The sequence below is a fragment of the Alligator mississippiensis genome, chromosome 6 (assembly GCF_030867095.1).
Source record: "Alligator mississippiensis isolate rAllMis1 chromosome 6, rAllMis1, whole genome shotgun sequence".
Lineage (NCBI taxonomy): Eukaryota > Metazoa > Chordata > Crocodylia > Alligatoridae > Alligator > Alligator mississippiensis.
Window position 1 is genome coordinate 43,100,533 of NC_081829.1, and position 20,137 is coordinate 43,120,669.

A 20,137-nucleotide genomic window follows, 5' to 3' on the forward strand; every position below is an offset into this window, starting at 1 on the left:
GCGGTCTGGCATTGGCGGCTCATGTTCATCTTGGAGTCAATAATGACTCCAAGATCCCTTTCCGCCTCTGTGCTTTCAACAGGGGAACTCCCTAGCCTGTACGTATGCTGTGGATTCCTTCTCCCAAGGTGCAGCACCCTGCATTTATCTACATTAAACCCTATCCTTTTCTCATCTGTCCACTTTTGTAGTCTGTCTAAATCTAGTTGCAGCCTCTCTCTCCCCTCAAGTGTGCCCACCTTGCCCCACATCTTAGTGTCATCAGAAAACTTGAACAATGTGCTTTCAATCCCCTTGTCCAAGTTGCTGATGAAGATCTTAAATAGTGTGGGCCCGAGGAGTGAGCCCTGGGGGGGACCCCACTGCTCACATCTCACCAGGTTGAGTACAACCCGTCCACCACTACTGTCTGGGTATGCCCCATCAGCCAGTTTTTTACCCATCCAACTGTGTAGGCATCAGTGCCACAGTTGCTTAATTAACTTATTTATATCTAATAAGTCTATGTTAAAAGAGCATTAGTGTCTGTTGTAGGTCTGTTCGTGGCCTCATTTCTCTTCCTTTTATAAGAATTCTCTATAATTATAGGTGTATTTCTGAAGCAAAGTTAAATCACATTATGTAGCATTTTACTTGTTGGAAAAGAAAGGAACACAGATGCAGATACAACAGTGTCACAGGATGGGGTCTTCAAGGGCGGCCGTGATCTCCTAAGGCCCCCTCAACTTTGCCAATTTGGCTCAATGGGCACCCTCAGTTCTTTCCTGCCACGTCTTTCATGGAAAATATAAATAGGGAGGCTGCCTTTAAGTCCTCTTGGACATGGTTTGATGGAATTTCTGCACCCTGTGGGTTCCCAGACCCCTTGTAGGTCCTGTTTCATGATGGGTGTTTCGGAGGCACCCTAGCCTTATGGGGTATATACATGGCTCCAACCGCTCCTTTACCATGCCCCAAGCCTTGCAGATGGTACTGGCATAGTTGTGTCTAGGCCTCATTATAATTCATCCCCTTGTCCTCACTGGGCTCTCTGCAGCCCCTGTCTCTGTGCCCTTCTCTGGCGCCAGGGTCTGTGCACCCCAGAAGCTGCACCCTTCTCTGGCGCCAGGGACCCCACGTTGCCATGGACCCCCGATGAGGCCTCCTCCTTCCCCAAATAGCCTCACCCAAACCACCTGTCATAAAATGGCAAACAAAGCATAAGTCCCTGGGCTATTACATAACACAAGCTACATAAGGTTTGCTCGGCCCCTCTACATTTGCCTGGAGCAGAACTTAGTGAGGCCTCTTCCCTTCACATGCTTCAGGAGGGCTCCTTCTCCCTTGGCCACCAGCAGAAAACTGCCTCCTAGTCCTTGTCCTGGGGTTTATATGGGCCCAGGGCCCTGCCCGTTACAGCCAGCTGACCAGGTGCAGTCTAATTTCCTCAGTAGCTGGTTGCCATGGCAATCTGCACCTGGGCTCCTGTCTGGCTCTTTGGGCTATTTCCAGGCAATTTCTGCTCTTTTAGGAGCAGGCACTTAAGTGCCCTGTGACAAACAGCTACTTTTCATTACGTTTATTTTGGATGTGCTTATTAGGATCATTGACCATAATTAGAAACCTACCAAATACATGAATTTTCAGATTTCAAGGAAATCATGTAATTGGCAGTCTCCTGTGAAATAGCCGGTTCCCTGTGAAAAAGTGCAGGGAACCAGCTGTGTTCAAGAAGCCAGCATATAGCTGGTAGAAAGCTGTGTCCTAGAAGGGTGGAGGAAGGGAGCAAAAAGAGAAAAAAAACAGTCAGGCTGCTCATCTTCTGATGGGGGGGGGGGGAAGGGGCAGGAAAAGATCCCATCTCTGTTTCCAGAAGGGGAGGGGGGGAAGCAAGGAAAAGCCTGCGAAAAGTCTCCTTCTTCTGAAGGTGGGGGGAGGGGGAGAGAGAGATGATATTCATTGTCTCTGTTGCTTTTTTTTAGCAAGGTAGCTAGCTTTACATTTCAGTTGGGTATGGGAACTGTTTAATTGCCACACAAACACAAACTGTTTGTTTACTCAGTAATTATCATCCTCTTCCCCTTGATGAGGGTGATAATTACTGAATTAACAAGTCAGGCAGCTCCATCTATGGCTTTCAGTCAATGCCTGGGAGAGGTGGGACTTGTGGGGGGGGGGCAGTCAGAGGCATGGAAGGGCCTACTTTGCCTTCAAAATGGCAGCCCCAGACATGATATGGCCATGGAATCAGGGGCCCTGGCTGTGTTACAGCCATGTCAAAGTCCTCCAGGGCCCCATGAATTTGGTTGGTGCCTGACCGTAATGGATGGCGTATGTGATAAAATCCCCAGTTAGTGTAGATGTACAAAACTGTTTTGAAGTCATGTTTGAATAGTGTTCTGAAGAAATAATATCCTGTGAAAGTAATACATATTGGTATAAAATCATGAGGTTTTTTGTTTTGTTTTGTTTTGCTTTTTTTGAGGGGGGAGGGAGGAATTGTTTGTTTTTTTGTCTTGTGAGTGCCTTAAAGCACATCAGGATAAAACTCCTAACCTGGTTTGAAGCAATACAAAATTGCTTTCAGTGGGGAGAGGATTTAATCCTTGTAATATTAGGAAAATCTATGGCATCGATAATCAAGCTACTGTCAATTGCAGTTCTGTTGTTACAGCCCTGCAAAACTCAGATTTTGAGATTTGGCTCACAGAAGAATTTCAGAAGTTTTGCAGAAGCTTAGATTCAGACTTTTGGAGCTCCTAAGTTCATAAGAATAGAGCTGGTATAGTTTCCTGTGGAGCTTCATTCAGTACAAACCTCTGAAAAATAATATAGCTTTGTCTACTGGTGAATTTGGCTAAGTGGAGTTCATAAATTCTAGGCTACCACTACATTATTGGGGAAAAAAAGCTTTAAATAGGGGCTGTTGTCAGGTTGCATTTAAAAGTATCTATCACTCCACTTAATTTTCCCAGGCTGGTCCCATTTCTTTCTATCCTTGTTGGAAATCTATGCAGATTTAATGGCAGTCATACTTAAAGGGAAAGTTTTAAGTATAGGATTTAAAAAAAAAAAAAGGAACATGGACTGGAAAGAATCTCAGATCACTGAGTGAGTGCAATCCCTTGTGCATGATGAAACCATTAGTTCAAAATGATATATAAGGATAACTTTTTTTGTTATTTTCCAACACTGTAGGCATAAAATACCTAATTTAAAAAAGACAAAACAAAATCAGTAAAGCGAAGTAAATTAAATAATATGAGCATTAATAAATAACTTGGAAACGAGCTATATAATTATAAAACTAAATAAATAGTGGTACTATTATGGCCAATAATCGCTTGTTTTGTTGATGAAAAAAGGGCCTAGGAAATGATTGTTATAAAATCTTGACACTCACATGGGTAAATGTTTCATTATAAAACAAAGATGTTAGCTGCAAGATTTTTTCTCATGGTCAGGAATGACAATTCAGTTTAAATAAAATGTTTTCAGTATAAATTAATTTTAAATATGTATTTCTTCAATGTTTCATTGTAAAATTGAAAGAAACTTGATGACTATGAAAAATGTCTTTGCATCCAAATAGAAAGATGAAAAGTTTTATTTGACCCTTTATTGATTAAAAACTTTAGGGCATGTGTAGATGAAATGGGGACCCTAAATTGAAATGGTGGGTTTTTAAAAACGCTGCTTCAATTTAGGGTGAAGTAAACCCATATCATGTACACCTGTGTCTTACCTGCCCCTCTGGTGGTGGGGAGGGGAGGGTGAACTGCCAGGGGGCAGAGTGGTCCCTGGGCTGCAGGGGGTGGAGGGAGCTGGTACTTCCCTCTGCAATAGCAGTGGCCCTCCCAGGTGACACCCGCCTGTGGGCATCTGGCTCGAGCAGTCCTGGGGGGCACCACAGCTGCAGAGGGAAAGACCAGCTCCCTGCGCAGCTCATGCAGTCAGGCAGGTAGACATGGTGGGGGGAAATCAGGTTCGCTGCTTCTTTTTTTCTTTTTTTTTTTTCTTTTGTTGGAGTCTGCTTACCTGGGCTGCTGCCAGGCTGTCTGCATGGGCTGCCTGCACAGTCAGAGCCTCATGGAGCCCGGCGGAGGCTGTAGGGCAGCAAACTCAAACTCCTCCAAGGTGTTTTAGTTTGCTGCGCCCCATAGTAATTTAAGATGCATTATGCTGCTGAATGTGCTACAGTGGCTGGAATTAATGCACAATACACGGCTGCTGCATGCAAACACCAACATCATTAAAGTGGTGCAAAAGCATTTAACCTGCTTTAAAGTGTTATGCACACATGCCCCTCATTTCATCTACACGGTCCTTTATATTTCACAAGTATATGTCTTCCTTTTGACATGTGTATGTTATCTGATATACATGTAGGACAACATTTTACTTAAAAAACATGGAAGAAGATGGTGTTGTAGGAGAGCAAGAGAGAATGAGCTGGGAGAAGAGAGAGCATATTATACAATACCAATATTTTCTTGCGATAAATTAGGGAGATCTTGTATGAGGAGATAGGTGGAGACAAGAGGAGGAGGTTTTTGAGGCTTATCTGACCACCTATATCCATCTGTTGTCTTTTGGTTTTCATATACTTAGATGGTAAGTTTTTTTGGGACAGTCTTTTAATTCTGTGCTTATGAGTGTCTATGATGGGATGGGACCTTAAGCACTAAGCAATAAGTAAGGCAAATAGTAATGCTAAGACATTTTGACTTCATTCCCCTTTCTTCCTGTTTGTTAAAGGTTGTACTCTTAGCTTTAAAAAGTCTAGACTGAAACTATGATTTTTTCTGTTCCTTTTTATAGATATTCGTGGGCTGCAGGGATTTCTGGACCAGGCCTCAAGACTAGGACTTGATGTATCTTTACAGAAAGTGGACAGAAACATCAGCAGAGTTTTTGCCAGTCTTTTTACCACTATGAAGACAGAAGAATTGAATCGCTACCGTGACACATTACGAAGGGCTATTTTGCTTCTAAGTCCAAGGGGAGCCCAGACTTTCATTAATGAGGTTAGCAGTTTTCTTCTTAAAGAATCTTCCTTACCTTGCATGATATCTTATATTTGTACATGATGTGGACCCATATAAGCAAAAGTAGCATATTTTGAAAATGTGCCTATTGCTGTCAACTGTATATCTTAGTTGCTTTCCATTTTCATGGAATTATGTATTCCAGGGTACCTACCTACCATTGGTCAATAGAAAGACAAGGAAAGAAACTATATAAACTGGGAATATCTTTATGGTTGAAATCTATGGATCCATGGTAAAAGATGTATGTTGTTAAAGTTTGGACAGAATTCTACGGAATAAGATGTACTAGCATGACAGCTGAACCACAGTGTTTTTGCTACATACATAGTAGAAAGTATCTTCTGTCTTATTTCTTAATGGTTTCTTAAGATAAGTGAGACTAATTAAGAATGGGGCATAGCTGTTGGGCAATAATGTTATTAATACTGGTACATGAGCTATTATTTTACTATTAATTTTTTATACTGATTTTTCAATTTGAGGTTGTAGCCCAAAATACTGTAGAATACAGGTAAGAGTGCATGCAGTATAGCAAGTTGATATAACACAAGTAGAAGATCTGCAAACCCAGAGATCTGCATTAGGAAAAAAAGGTAACTATAAGTATGGTTTAAAGCATAGAAGTCTACATATAACTTGACATAGGAGACAGATGGTGACTGAGTTTCTTTTAAGCGGAGTGATAAATGCAGCAAACCAGCTGATAGGACAAAAACTGCAAAAAGATGTTTGAGAAGTACAGAGAAGGGGAAAATGGAAGTTTACCTGGTGTTTTGTAGAAAAAAATGAACCCAAATTAAGAGTATTGTCAGCAGTATTGCTATGGTAAGTGGTTGTTACAAATATATTTAGTAATGAAGTAAGTATTAAATAAATCAGAAACCCAAAAAGAAGAGGGATATGGAAGTTCAGGACAAAAAAAGGGAAAGTGCATGGATGTAAATGAATTCCATGCCTGCTTTAACACAGTATAAAGGAAACCTCTAAATGAAATAGAGTGAGGAAATATTTCCAATATGGTGGAAATATGCTCATTAGCCTGTTCTCACCTGCTTCAGATCCTCACTGGTGTGGTATATGTAATGCAATTAAAATTAAAATACACTAATTCTAATATCCCCTCCTCCCCCTACACACACATGCATGCATGCATGCATACACACACACACACGTGCACACGCATACACACACACAGAGTATGTGTGAAACAGCTGAACCTAATTGGTCTTAATTGGTCTTAAAAATTCTGCTAACACCTATTCTGCTAAATCTGCTAACACCTTAGCAGAGGTAAGAAACTAAAAAATTACTCTGCAGTGTTTTAATATGTGAAAGATGAACATTTACAGACTAAAGCCTTAGTAGGTGTAAGTAGCTAGGAATTTGGCATTAGATGTTGCACTTTCTATTTAAAGTACAAGGAATGGGCCTCGTTATTTTGTTGCCTTAAATCCTAGTTTATTGGAAAAAACAAAACAAAACCACAAGCAAACAAAACGCTAAATCAAAATAAATTATCTCAGTAAGTGTTTACTGGTGGATATTGGGTTCCAATCATCATTAATGGATCTTTCAACTTCAGTAAACTATGTTGATATAAACTTTTTATTTGTGTATTATGTTTTAGCATGGGAAGCACTTGATTTGTGGTTACAATCTGCCTTTGCATTTGTGTATAAAAGTTACAGGGATTTTTTTCTAGGGTAAGCACTTCAGATTCTAACTCACCTGAGAAGTTGCAGTTGGTGCATTCTCTATTTATTTCATGTACGGCCTTCAACAAAAAGGTTGGTTTTCACATTTGTCCAAATAAAAGCTAGCAATGGCAAAAATAGGTGTTTTTCTCAGACCTATACCTGGAAAATCTGTTTCCTCTCAATAATATGACTACCAGAAATGTTAATAAGTGTTACATACATTGGGAGGACAATATCCCTACAGGTTGCTAGAGTGTAAGGACTAACACATTAAATCATTTTAACACTTATCCATGCCTCAGAGCAGTGAGATATTATAAGCATTAGGGCTAATGATCGTGATATTTTTCCAGATCCCTACAGGGGTATAACTGCGGGCAGATATGAGAAGTAATTCATTTGACAATCTTCTTTTATTGAAACTTGATTGATTCAGAAAAAAAACTTTAAAAAGAAAATTTAAATCTTGGAAATAAACTCCCAAGAGGCTTGAGGCATTGCTGTAGGGAATGATCCTTCACTGTCAGGAAATGGACTTCAATGGCACTGAATATGTGTCAATCATTTCTATTATCACTAATCTTTCTAGCTATATCTTATCTAGCTAATCGTGCAGAATATAAATGCAACAGATTATCCACAATACAGGGTAAAATAATTTTGAGTTTCAACTTCCAACTGAAGTATCTTTTATTTAACTGGCAGAAATACATGTTCAAAGCACGTGGAAGTGGAAGATTCATCTCAGGAAAGCATGGAAGCACATCTGTGGTGCACATTCAGGACTCCTCTAATCCACCTGCTCTGCCAGGGTTAGGCCTGGGTGTTGCAGGAGCAAGTGGGTGGGTCCCATTTCTCAGTGGTCTTCCCAAGTTCAGCAGGGAAGTGGTATAGATATAGCCTAAATAATCTGTGGGTATACTTGTAACATATCGTAGTTTCATAAATAATCATAGACATCTTCCAGTTGAAGTTGGGTCATACGAGTCTGCCTGCTAGTTACTGAAGGAGGCAAATTTTCATTTCAAATAGAAATGGCTGCTAGGGCTGTGCAAAATGGCAGCATTTTGTTTTCATTTTTGTTTCAATTCGAAACAGCTGTTCTGTTCCATTCCATTGAAACAGGGTTGAAATGGCGAAACTGTTTTGACGTTTTGCCCGTAGGATATAATGGGGAAGGTCAAAACAGCCTATAACTGTCAAGGTTGAAACAGTAAAATCAAAATAAAATAGATATAGTCAAAACAGTCTCGAAACAAAATGGGGCAAGTCAAAACGTTTCACCATTTCGAGGATGTTTTGACATTTCGCCCATAGGCTATAATGGGGAAGGTTGAAACATCCTATAACTTTGTCATTTCTGGCCTTATTTAGATGAAACCTGCAGGAATAGTAGCCCCTTCTGAGAGCATGAAGCCTGACAAGCTTCAAGGAGATAGGTGCAGGGGGTTCAGGGAAACTGCACCCCAAAATATTGAAGGGAAAACTCATGTCACCTGTATGTATTAAGCCACAGCAGGGTCAAAACTACAAATATGCTAGCCCCTGCTGAGGCCACAAAGCTTGCTAAGTTTCACAGGGGCAGGTCCAGGGGGTTCAGGGAAATTGTACCCCAAAATCTTGAAAGCAAAACTTGTGTCACGTGTATGTGTTAAGCCACAGTGGGGTCAAAACTGTAGGCATGCTAGCCCCTGCTGAGGCCACAAAGCCTGCCATATTTCAAGGAGATAGGTGCAGGGGGTTTGGGGAAAATGTACCTCAAGCTGCAGACAAGCAAAACTCATGACATGGGTGACACTGTGTGTGCTTAGGCACAGCATGGTGAAAGCTGCAGGCCTGCTAGCTCATGCTGAGGCCACAAAGCCTGCCAGCTTTCAAGGAGATAGGTATGTTGCCCTGAGGGGTCAGGCCAATGCTCAGGATCTCAATATTGTGCTGTTAGACAGGAGGGTGTGACACAATTGCACACATACAAACACACAAATCAACTAGGTGCATACACACACACACTACGAGCTCAGGCACTTACACATCCAAATCAAGCACATACACTATACACCCCAAAAGTTAGACACAGATCACTAATTCATATATCATGCACACAATGCCATATATATATATATATATATATATATATACACATACACACACTCACCAGTTCACACATGTACAACCACCTACACCACACAGGTAAGTTCCTAACTTGGATGGTACAGTGTGTATGTGTGTACTTAGAGTACCAGGGAGAAGGTTCAGGTGAGAGAGAGCGAGTTAAAGCATAGGGAGTGAAAGTTGCCAGAACCAGGATTAGAACCAGCAGACTACAGAGAAGCTGGCTGAGGAGCTAAGGCTTGGGTTTACTTAAGGTAGACTGGGGCTGGAAACTCAGGCATGTACCTGAGGTATTGTGGGGGGGCAGATAAATGGTGGCAAGGAAGAGACAGCCAGGAAAGAAACTGAGGCAGACACCTGTTTGCTCAGGGGAAAAGGAAAAGGCAGTGGGGCTAAGACAGTGGCAAAGAAACGGGATTTGCAGGCAGAGAGGAGCTCAGGACAGGTATTGGAGGTGGCAGTGAGCCAGAAGCAGGAGAGGGAGAAATGAGACAGAAGTTAAAGGGGTGAGGAGCAGAGATTGGAGCAGGGCCAAACCATCATAAAGCAAAACCCAACTTAGGGGTCCAAATAACAGTTTCATTACACAGACAACACACTACACAGCCCCATGAAGTTATTGGTTCACACACACACAAGCACTCACAATGGCAGTAGAGGAAAGAGACTCAGTGGAAGGTTTGGAGTCCAGGTAGGGAAGAGAAGCAGAGTCCAAGTCCTTGGTTGAAGAGGGGGTGAGGGGTGACAGCTACCTATCCAGGCTGGAAAGGGGTCCTTGTCCAGTAGGTGTTGTCCAGAGGGGGGTCACCAGCAGGGCTTCTGGGTGCATAGATGGTATGGCACGGTCCTGGTCCAGATGGAGAGGACATCCCACTGGGTCTGTCTTCACTGCCCCTTTTTATAAGAGCAGACCTTGTGTGACCTTAGTGACAGGAGGCATGCCCAGGCAAGGGTCAGCCCCGGCGTACTGAGCATGTGTGCCCCATGCAGAGATGTGCAGTTTCAGGTGTCTGTAATGGTGAGAGTTGCTAGTTTTACAGGGTCTTTTGTCTTTCAAATGCTGGGTTCTTGTCTCTGTTCCTGAGTGAGGTCTGTGGTTCCTGGATGAATCAATGCGAGGTTATTGCCCAGTCATTACAGGCCATTCAGTAGAGGCCTGCTACCACTGTATTTTAATCATTTCTGTAGCAGGGCACTAAGGTGCTTGCTACTTTGAGAGCAGAGGTAGGAACCCAGGTGCAGGTTGCTGGGACAACCACTTAATGAGGGAAGTGGCCGCACCTGCACCTGGCCCACTGGCTGGAAGGGGCAGGGCCTGGCTCTTATATAAATCCCAGACTTGAGGCCAAGGGGGCAGTTCCCTGCCAGCTTCCCAGGGAGAAGGAGCTCTCCCAGAGTAAACTGAAGGGAGAGGTCTGACTGCAGGTAAAGCTCCGAGATTGAGGAAGGATGGAGCACCCCGGGGGTGGCTGCAATAACATTATGGCCAGGCGGCTAGAGTTTATGTTATAGCCTAGGGCCTTGTGTTTTGTTTGCTGTTTTTACTGTAGGTTTGGGTGAGGCTATTAGAGGTTGGAGGAGGCCTCATAGGGGGCTTACAGTTAGCATGGGGTCCCCAGCCCCAGAGAGGGGGGCAGCGATTGAGAAGCCCCAGAGAGGGGGCAGAGCAAGACAGGGCTGTGGAGAGCCTGAGCGCCAGTGAGGCGCGGAGTGAGACAAGGCTGTGGAGAGCCCGATCACTCAGTGAGGAGCAGAGCGAGACATGGCTGTGGAGAGCCCGAGTGCGCCATGAGGTGCAGAGTGAGACAAGGCTGTGGAGAGCCTGAGTGCCCCGCGAGGCTCAGAATGAGACAAAGCTGTGGAGAGCCCGAGCTCCCAGTGAGGCACAGAGTGAGACAGGGCTGTGGAGAGCCTGAATACCAGTGATACGTCAGGTGAGACCAAGCAACATCTGTTACATCTACGAGGCTTGGGGTGTGGTACAGGGGTGGTTGGAGCCACGCACAGCCCATAAGGCTGAGGTGCACTGAAAAACCCATTACAGAGTGGGACCTGGGTACAGCAAGATAACCATGCCCAAGAGGACAGAAAGGCAGCCTCCCTATGATACATATAACAACAAAGATGTGGCAGGAGAGAATTGAGGGTGCCCCTGTGGCTAACTTGGCATGGTAAGGGGGCATCAGGGGAGAGCACGGCGACCCCTAGGACACCATCCCATTACAATTCCCAATCATTCTCATTCATCTGGGAACCAATTTACATGGGAGGAGTGCGTGACTCATACATCTGCAACATGGGATGCCCAGGCAGAGGACAGAAGATGGAGGCTTGACATATAAAATGAAAACTTGACATGACTTTGGTTCACTTACAAGCACAGGCCTAAACCATACAATATCCATATGAAACAATAAAAATCAAGACGAAAATGATAATAATACAACAGTAAGAATCAACACAAACTAATAATAATACAGTATACAACAGTATATATCCAAAGCCAAAAACTTGCTACTAAAATAAATATTTAAAGCTTATCGTAAGTCTGAGCTCACTTCTACTTATCTATAGGGAATAGAGAGGGAGAGAAAAAGTCAGAAATGGTTGGGGAAGGGGAAGGAATGCATTTTAATATAAATAAATAAAAGAGAAACTGGAGGTTTTGCTACAACACCTGTTCCAGATTGAACTGATGTTTTGCTACACCTGGAAGCTTCTTCAGCAATCACCATTCACCTTTTTGTATATGTTTATCTTGGATTCTGTTCCCAGGTACATGTTGTTTTTCTCATTTCAGTCTGTTTTTCAGTCCCATGTTGTACCATCTTCCACATTCCTAAGGCATTACCTCATTCATAGCACGCAGACTTACACGGATTCACTTGAAAATTGTTGACAGTTAAGATGGTTACTTAGCATAAGCACTCATAAGCAAAACCTGCTTTACCTTCTAATGATACATAATGAGATATGTATCTTACAACACTGCTATATTATTAGAAAAATACTTGCCTAATTGTCTTACAATATACTTTTAATATATCATTCTGCCTTGTGGTCAGCAACTCTGCTAGGCTACAGGTTACAGCCTTGTATTCAGCTGCAAATCTAGTGCTCCCCAAGATCCAAATATTGTCACCCGAACAGTAATATTGACAGTAATGCTTTACTTTTATACCTGTTTATGGTAGTGTAATATTTACACTTTATTTGAGTCTTCCGCCCTTCTCCCTATTAGATAATAGTAACATTAACATTGTTTTCTCTTTTGGGTTTCTATACTTGTTTGTTATAAAATTAGTGAGCTATATAGACTTAGATTGGAGACCAAATTCTGGCCAGGCAGAGAAACTGGTTTAACCATCTCTCACATTCAGTGTCATAGTAATATGTTTGTTCCTTGCTGCATCTTCATCCCAAAAGCCCAGCTTGCCTTCACATTCTGTGTAGAGTAAAATTACACATGACAGCTGAATGTGGTGACTTTTGGAAGGCCAGAAGAATTATCTGACTAGAAATGTGGACTCTATTAATACAAGACTTCGTCCCAGACTTTGGCATCAAAAGGTGAACATCTGCAGCTCTCAGAAGACATTGGGTTATCTGAGAACCACTTCCCAGTTTTCACTTCTTGCCCTATTTTATTTTGGCATGTGATTTATGAGTGCCTTGGATATTGAGTTTTAGTATATATTGCATAGTTTCGTATTGTGTGTAATCTTTTCATTGATACTATTACTTTTTAATAGCAGTTTAGGCTAAATTCTGCCCCATTAAACTCAGTGGGCTCTGGGCTTGACCTTTTGGCATGATGATCCAGTGGTAATTAATATGGGTCATTCTACATTTATTCCTGTGCTTGGGTACTTCCAACCAGAGGCTGAGAGATGCATAACTATGGGACTACCCTGGCACTTTCATTTTTACTTTGCTGTTCTATTTGCTGTTTTAAAATATACAATTTATAATTAATTTTTACTTAAGTGCACACACTAAAGGAATTTAGTAACCAACCTCCAGGTATATTACTTATAATTTAGTTCAACAATCAAATCTTAGACAGATTTTGGACTACATTCACTCTGAAAGACATCCCTGGAGTTGTACCAGGGATGAATTTGGACATCGGTTTTGAATTTTAGGTATGTCTACACTCTAGTCAAACTTTGAATGAAACTTGTGTAAATGTACCTTGATAGCTTTATAAATGAGACAGCTAGGTTGTTGAGAGCAGTGTAGGTGGAACAGCAAAGAGCTCAATGTGAATGGAAAACCTATCTAAAGAGCTGGGTAGGCATGTGGGTGGATAACCCAAGAGCTCTGTGCTACCTTATATGAAGTTAGTTTAGGTATCTCTTCATTGGTTGCAGTCAGACTTTTCACTGTAGTGCAGATATGACATATGCTTTCTTATACTCCAGGCTGTACATTACTGAATCAAATTGCATTTCCAAGTGATCACACTGGACTATTCTGATGGTTTCATAAATATGTTTTATAACATACTGTACTAGAAGATAAATGAACAGAAGCAATTGGTGATGGACAGGGGGGACAAGGCTGAACTCCTCAATGAGTTCTTTGCCTCAGTGTTCCTAAGTGAGGGGCAAGACAAGTTTCTCACTGGGATTGTAGAGAGGCAGCAGCAAGGTGCCAGACTGCCATGCGTAGACCCTGAGATGGTGCAGAGTCATTTGGAGGAACTGGATGCCTTTAAGTCAGCAGGCCCAGATGATCTCCATCCAAGAGTACTGAAGGCACTGGCTGACATCATTGCACAGCCACTGGCAGGAATATTTGAACACTCGTGGCGCATGGACCAGGTTCCAGAGGACTGGAAAAGGGCCAATGTGGTCCCCATTTTCAAGAAGGGAAGGAAGGAGGACCCGGGCAACTATAGGCCAGTCAGTCTCACCTCCATCCTTGGCAGTCTTTGAAAAAATTATCAAGGTTCACATTTGCGAGAGCCTGGCAGGACAAATTATGCTGAGGGGAAACCAGCACGGTTTCGTAGCAGGTAGATCATGCCTGACTAATCTAGTCTCTTTTTACGACCAGGTTACAAAACGCTTGGACGCAGGAGTAGGGGTGGATGTCGTATACTTAGACTTCAGGAAGGCCTTCGATATGGTATCCCGCACCATACTGGTGAACAAGTTAAGAGGCTGTGACTTGGATGACTACACAGTCCGGTGGGTGGTGAAATGGCTAGAGGGTTGCACCCAGGAGGTCGTGGTGGATGGGTCAGTATCGATCTGGAAAGGTATGAGCAGTGGGGTCCCGCAGGGCTTGGTCCTAGGACGGATACTCTTCAATGTCTTCATCAGCGACTTGGACGAGGGAGTGAAGTGTACTCTGTCCAAGTTTGCGGATGACACAAAACTTTGGGGAGAAGTGGACACACCGGAGGGCAGGGAACAACTACAAGCAAACCTGGACAGGTTGGACAAATGGGCAGAAAACAACAGAATGCAATTCAACAAGGAGAAATGCAAAGTGCTGCACCTAGGGAGGAAAAATGTCCAGCATACCTACAACCTAGGAAATGACCTGCTGGGTGGCACGGAAGCGGAAAGGGATCTTGGAGTCCTAGTGGACTCCAAGATGAACATGAGTTGGCAGTGTGATGAAGCCATCAGAAAAGCTAATGGCACTTTATCGTGCATCAGCAGATGCATGATGAACAGGTCCAAGGAGGTGATACTTCCCCTCTACTGGGCGCTGGTCAGACCACATTTGGAATACTGCGTGCAATTTTGGGTGCCACAATTCAAGAGGGATGTGGATAACCTGGAGAGGGTCCAGAGAAGGGCCACTCGTATGGTCAAGGGCTTGCAGGCCAAGCCCTATGAGGAGAGACTAGAGCACCTGGACCTCTTCAGCCTCCGCAAGAGAAGGTTGAGAGGCGACCTTGTGGCTGCCTATAAGTTCATCATGGGGGCACAGAAGGGAACTGGTGAGGTTTTATTCACCAAGGTGCCCCTGGGGGTTACAAGAAATAATGGCCACAAGCTAGCAGAGAGCAGATTTAGACTGGGCATTAGGAAGAACTTCTTCACAGTTAGAGTGGCCAAAGTCTGGAATGGGCTCCCAAGGGAAGTGGTGCTCTCCCCTACCCTGGGGGTCTTCAAGAGGAGGTTAGATAGGCATCTAGCTGGGGTCATCTAAACCCAGCACTGTTTCCTGCCTATGCAGGTGGTTGGTCCAGATGATCTATTGAGGTCCCTTCTGACCCTAGCATCTATGAATCTATGAAGATATTTTAGTAAATAAAATTACTTGGAGTTGTGTAAATGTAACCAGGTTTATTATGTTTTGTACTTTCCTGTTAATATTAAGAGTCTTGATAGAGCTGTTTATAGAACATGATCATGTCACTTACGTTGTTGTAAGATGGAAAACACCCAAGTGCAAGGTGTATATTATTTTGTAGTTATTCTGTATTACTTGACTGAGCAGTAATTATTTTCTTTCCTTCAATTTGGGTACTTGTTGTTGTCCAAGTTTAACAGTCGGTACTGTAGATTTGTGTTATCAGCTTCCTTTGCCTCTCCATAGTGTGCACATACCTACATAAATATGTATTTTTTATACTTATAAGCAGTGGTTGACAGAACAAGGAGAAGGTGGAAATGTTTCTAAATTGCCAAGGCACTTAATCATGACAATTACTTTATAAGTTGGAATTCAGTTGGGTTTGTTCAGCTGACCAAGTCTTCCTCTCAGAGAACTTATCTGGCAACCAGCTTCCCCATGTCTTTATAGAACTATTATTATGAGCATTACTGGGTATGTCTGCATGTGCAATTAATTTGAAGCAATAAACTCTGAAGCAGTTTGAGCTGGGGTAAAATACTCTCTGGCGCAGCATCTATACATATGTCCAGGACAGCAGCAATTTGAACTGTAGTAGAGCAGGCCTGGGAATGGGGGATCAGTCCCAGGCTCTGAGTAGTGGTGTTGGGTGGTGGAGGGGCTGGCTGGGGCACAAGGGTGTTGAAAGTGTGGAGCCCTGTGGCTAGGCAGCAGGCAGGAGTCTGGGCCCTTGTTGCCTGAGATGACTGGTACAATTTACACCCATGATCAGTGTCTACACGCGTGTTTAATCGCAATTAACCCGGCATAAGATAGTTCTGTCCTTGACAGTACTATCCTATGGAAACCTAAATTAGTTTACTGCAGTCTAGTAGTGTCACTTTTGTAGACAGTGATGCTTTACTCTGCAGCTGAGTAGTCAACTCTGCAGTTAAGCACATGTATAGATGCAGCTACTATGACTGTGAAATACTCATTATATTGTTCTTAACACCCTAAAATGAGGAGAGAGCAAGTTTGGTAGCAGATTCAGTGCATGTGTATCAGTTAAATGTTATGGGCTAGTTACTTGTTAGTCTACTGAAGTGTGATTCGTTTTGGATTTAGCTGTTCTTTACTGATATATAACTGACATTGATGCCAACCCCATTAACATCTTATGGAAATAATTCCAGGTAATTGGGAGAAAATAATGTCCAAATATTTTGTTAATTCAAGGGCAGGGCAGGTGGGGACAGGGTCTGCCATACGATTCTGTGGTACAGAGCCCCATTGGGGATGGATTTGGCAGTGGCAGGGTGAATAAAGGCTTTGTCAAACCCTGAGGCTCCTTAACACCAGTCACCCTACTGCCACTTGTCCCACTATCAGAAATTAGTCCAGATAGGCCTGCAGAGAGCCCTGCAGTTTAGATCTGGCCTAGGGGTGGTATTGGGGAGGTGCGGATGCTTTAGGTTTAACACCCCTTCATATGAAATTTCATTTATTCTCTCATCTGTTCTGCTGTGTGTTCTTTCTTATAATATTGCCAATGTGAAAAATTTGTTCAAAAACCTTACACTGTCCATCCCTCCCCTCCCCCCCGCCTCCACACACTGAGGTCGGAAGCTAGGATAATCAGAGAATTGGCTGCCGAATTCCAGGGAAGACCCAAGATCAGGGGCAGGGAAAGCTAAAGCCAAGTCAGGAGCCAGGAGAACCAGAGAAAGTAGTATATGCAAGGATTGCTGGAGCAGGCTGAGGCTGCAGGTATACTGAAAAGGGATGAGTGGTTCTCTCAGCGGTCAATCCAGTTACAGAGAAAAGGGGCAGTCACATTAGCCTGGGACCAAAGTCAGCTATGGAAGCTCAAGAGGTTGGCCTGCCTGGGCCTGATTGGCTAGAGGCCCTGACATTTTCTCTCTCTCTCTCTCTTAAACCTGAATATTCTTTTTTTTCCCCATCATTCTCTAATCTTGTTTTGAATCCTGCTACATGCTTGACTTTTGTGAAATCTTGTGGCTCTGAGTTATCCAGGGTAATTGTGTGTTATGAAACATCATTCCTTTTTTGTGTTGTTTTATATTTGTCTTTTGTTTTCATTCATTATCACCTTGGTTCTGGCATGATGGAGGATCAATTTCTGCTGTCTCTCAGCTGTATTTGCAGAAACATCGCAGCTTATACATGGAATGTGGAGGTGGTAGAGTTAGCTCTCTGGAAAGGAGTAGAACATTTCAAAGTGATGGTTTTAAAGTTTGGGATCTTTGAGGAGAAAAAACAATATGCAAATGTTGTTGTTCTTGTTGAGCCCAAGGTCTAGTTAATATGTTTGTTTTAGAAAGCTCTTGGTTTGGTCATTTGGAAGAATGCATAGAAATTATTATTTTTTTAAATTGCATTTGTAGATACTTAAACACACACTGGTTGTTTCTCTTATGTTCTTACTTTTGTCCCAGAAGCACTTACCAAGTCATACAGGAGTAACCTTCAATAGTTGCATATGGCTGATTTTTAAAAAAAATATTAGTTTTGACAGTTTGGCTGATTGTTGGAATCTCTTGTGAGTCAAAGATAAAGATTACTTGTTCTTAAGAAATGTACTAGAAAGTTAATTACTCTGACGTGTGTGGTCATGTAATACATAAATATATGTGAAATGTATCTCTAAAATCCTGTAAAACTTTAAACGGAGACTTTTTCTTTCTTTGAAAGGATAATTTTGTTTAATTTAAGTATAATTTACCAGAATGCTTGGGGTTTCTAATTAATGATGGATGATTAATTTTTAAATATGATCCTACATTAACATCTCATTACACCAGCACTTGTCATTCTTAAAACTTTAGCAGAAATACAATGTATACCTCAGAGAACTCATTCTTGTGCGGGCCGGGAGCGGTCCGAGGCCCTCGGGGGGTTTTTTCTTCGCGCGGCGGGCTGTGGCCAGCAGCCCGGACACGCCAGGTTGGGGAAGACAGGCAGCACGCTAGAATTAGGCACGGACACTTAGTGGTTGATTTAAGATTATTTTACTTACACTGAAGATGGTCGCGGTGCAGGCAGGAAAACTTGCTTGAGTTGCAGTTACAAAACAAAACAAAACTCGAACCTGCAGAACATGAGGGTACGTCGCAATGGGGTTTCGGTGACAGGAAGATGAACAAAAACCTCGAGAGTACGTCGCAATGGGGTTTCGGTGACGGGAAGAAAAACCTGCAGGACTCGAACCCGGGTAGAGCTCTGGATTCACTCACACGAAGTTTGTTAGGCTCCGTGGAACTTGCACACAGGGAAGGGTACATCGAGAGATCAGGCGGCGACGGGGAGAGGCGAGAGGTTGATCAGACCCCTATAGCCTTCTTGAGATACACGCTGGGTCTGATAGGCTCCGCAGCGCTTAGAGATCTTCACAAGACGTGAAGTTCTCCTCCTGATAGTCGTGGAGTCCTCCAACTTGGGCGGAAACCGCTCAAGCCTCTTATACGGCTAGCAAGCCAATTGCTAGCTGCCACATGGGAATAATTTAGAACTGGCCAATAGTGGGATACAAATCTGAATACGAATGGCGGGAACTCTTTGCAGCGTGCATTTCTCTTTTTGCTTCTAAGAAATGCACCCTGCAAAGAAAGCTACGAGTGGCGGGAAATAATTTAGCAGTGCCGAAGCGCACACAAACAAAAATCACACCCTTGGGTTGTGATAATTCTGTGTTGTAAAATCTAAAACATTATAATAGCTAGCATAAAACTGTTTTTAGAATCTGCCTTTTTCTGATTAATTCTAGTTTGGGCCATTGGTAGCCTGTCAGTAAAAGGGACAGAACAGACATAGCAGCGTTCTCATTTCTCCAAGGAGAAGGTCTTTTGTCCCAGGATCCTACAGATGCACAAATCCATTGTCCCACTTTAAGCGCCTGTTAAGTGTGTATGAGAAAATATGCTATCATTTTTTTTTCCTGGGAGATCCCTGGGTGCAGTTTTAAGGGCCTCATTACATATTGCACAGCTGCTCAGACGTTGATCAGTGTTAGTGATAGTTTGAGTTTGGAGCAGTCACACCTTAAGGCTAAAAACTTTCTCTGACTGTCTGCACTACAGGGCTGGTGAGCAGGGAGGGGCCTGTGTAGGGGCTACAGCTGTGAGTTGCCACCCTGGGGTGGTGAACCAGGAAAGGCTTTGATCCCTGCTCTAGGTGGGGTGGGTGTGAGAAATGGGTTGCAGGATGGCAGGAGCATGAAGCTGTGAGGTGGAAAGGTAATGGGATGGGGGTGGATAAGGAAATGAGAGGTGGAAAGGAAATGGGATGGGGGAAGGGTCGTGAAATGAAGGAACTCAGCTACTGAAGGGTAAAATAAAAAAGTATAAATAAAAAATAATAATTTAAAAAGGAATAAAGAGTAAATAAATTAAAGAAGGCCTTGTGTTTTAATAAATTGTGATTTTGGATTGGTGTGTGGGGGCAAGTTATGTTTCCTGCAGTGGCTGGAAAGTGGGAGTGATGACGGAAGGCAGTTTTGGGGGAGCTACTGCCTTTGCTCTGGGAAGGAAGCCCCAGATCATGGGCATCCAATCCATCCCCCTACCTTTTTTCCTATCCCCCAAGACCCCACTCTAGAGCCATTCATGCCCTATTACCTGACTAGATGGCATGTGTTTTACAGGCTGTTTGTATGGGGGGGAGGGGGGAGTTGACTTGGTGCCAGAGCCACCTCTTGCTCAGTAGAGTTCAGGGGGTGGAAACTGTGTCCACATAGAATAGGAGGATAGGGGAGATGACACTGCATCCTGGGATGCTGAAGGACTGCAGCTTGGGTGGCTCATCTGTGGGGAATGGCCACACATTAATGGATCACGAGGCTGGGTAATATGGATCAGAGGTAAACCTGCCCTGGAGCAGCATAATGTTAAGCCACTTAAAGCGTGCTTAAAACTACTTTCAGGTGTTAATGTGTGGATGGGGTTAAGAACTCCAGGCACCATGAAAACTTAATGTGCCACA

General features: G+C 43.2%; 1 protein-coding gene across 2 annotated transcripts in view; it reads left to right on the plus strand.

The window, feature by feature from the left end:
- GRID1 (glutamate ionotropic receptor delta type subunit 1) overlaps positions 1–20,137 on the plus strand; it is a 1,166,358-nt gene that overhangs the window by 614,091 nt on the left and 532,130 nt on the right. For both annotated transcript variants that reach the window (XM_006277864.4, XM_019497194.2), the window contains one exon: positions 4,801–5,006. In XM_006277864.4, coding sequence (XP_006277926.1) covers positions 4,801–5,006 — 206 coding nt within the window. The remainder of the gene's footprint in view (positions 1–4,800; positions 5,007–20,137) is intronic.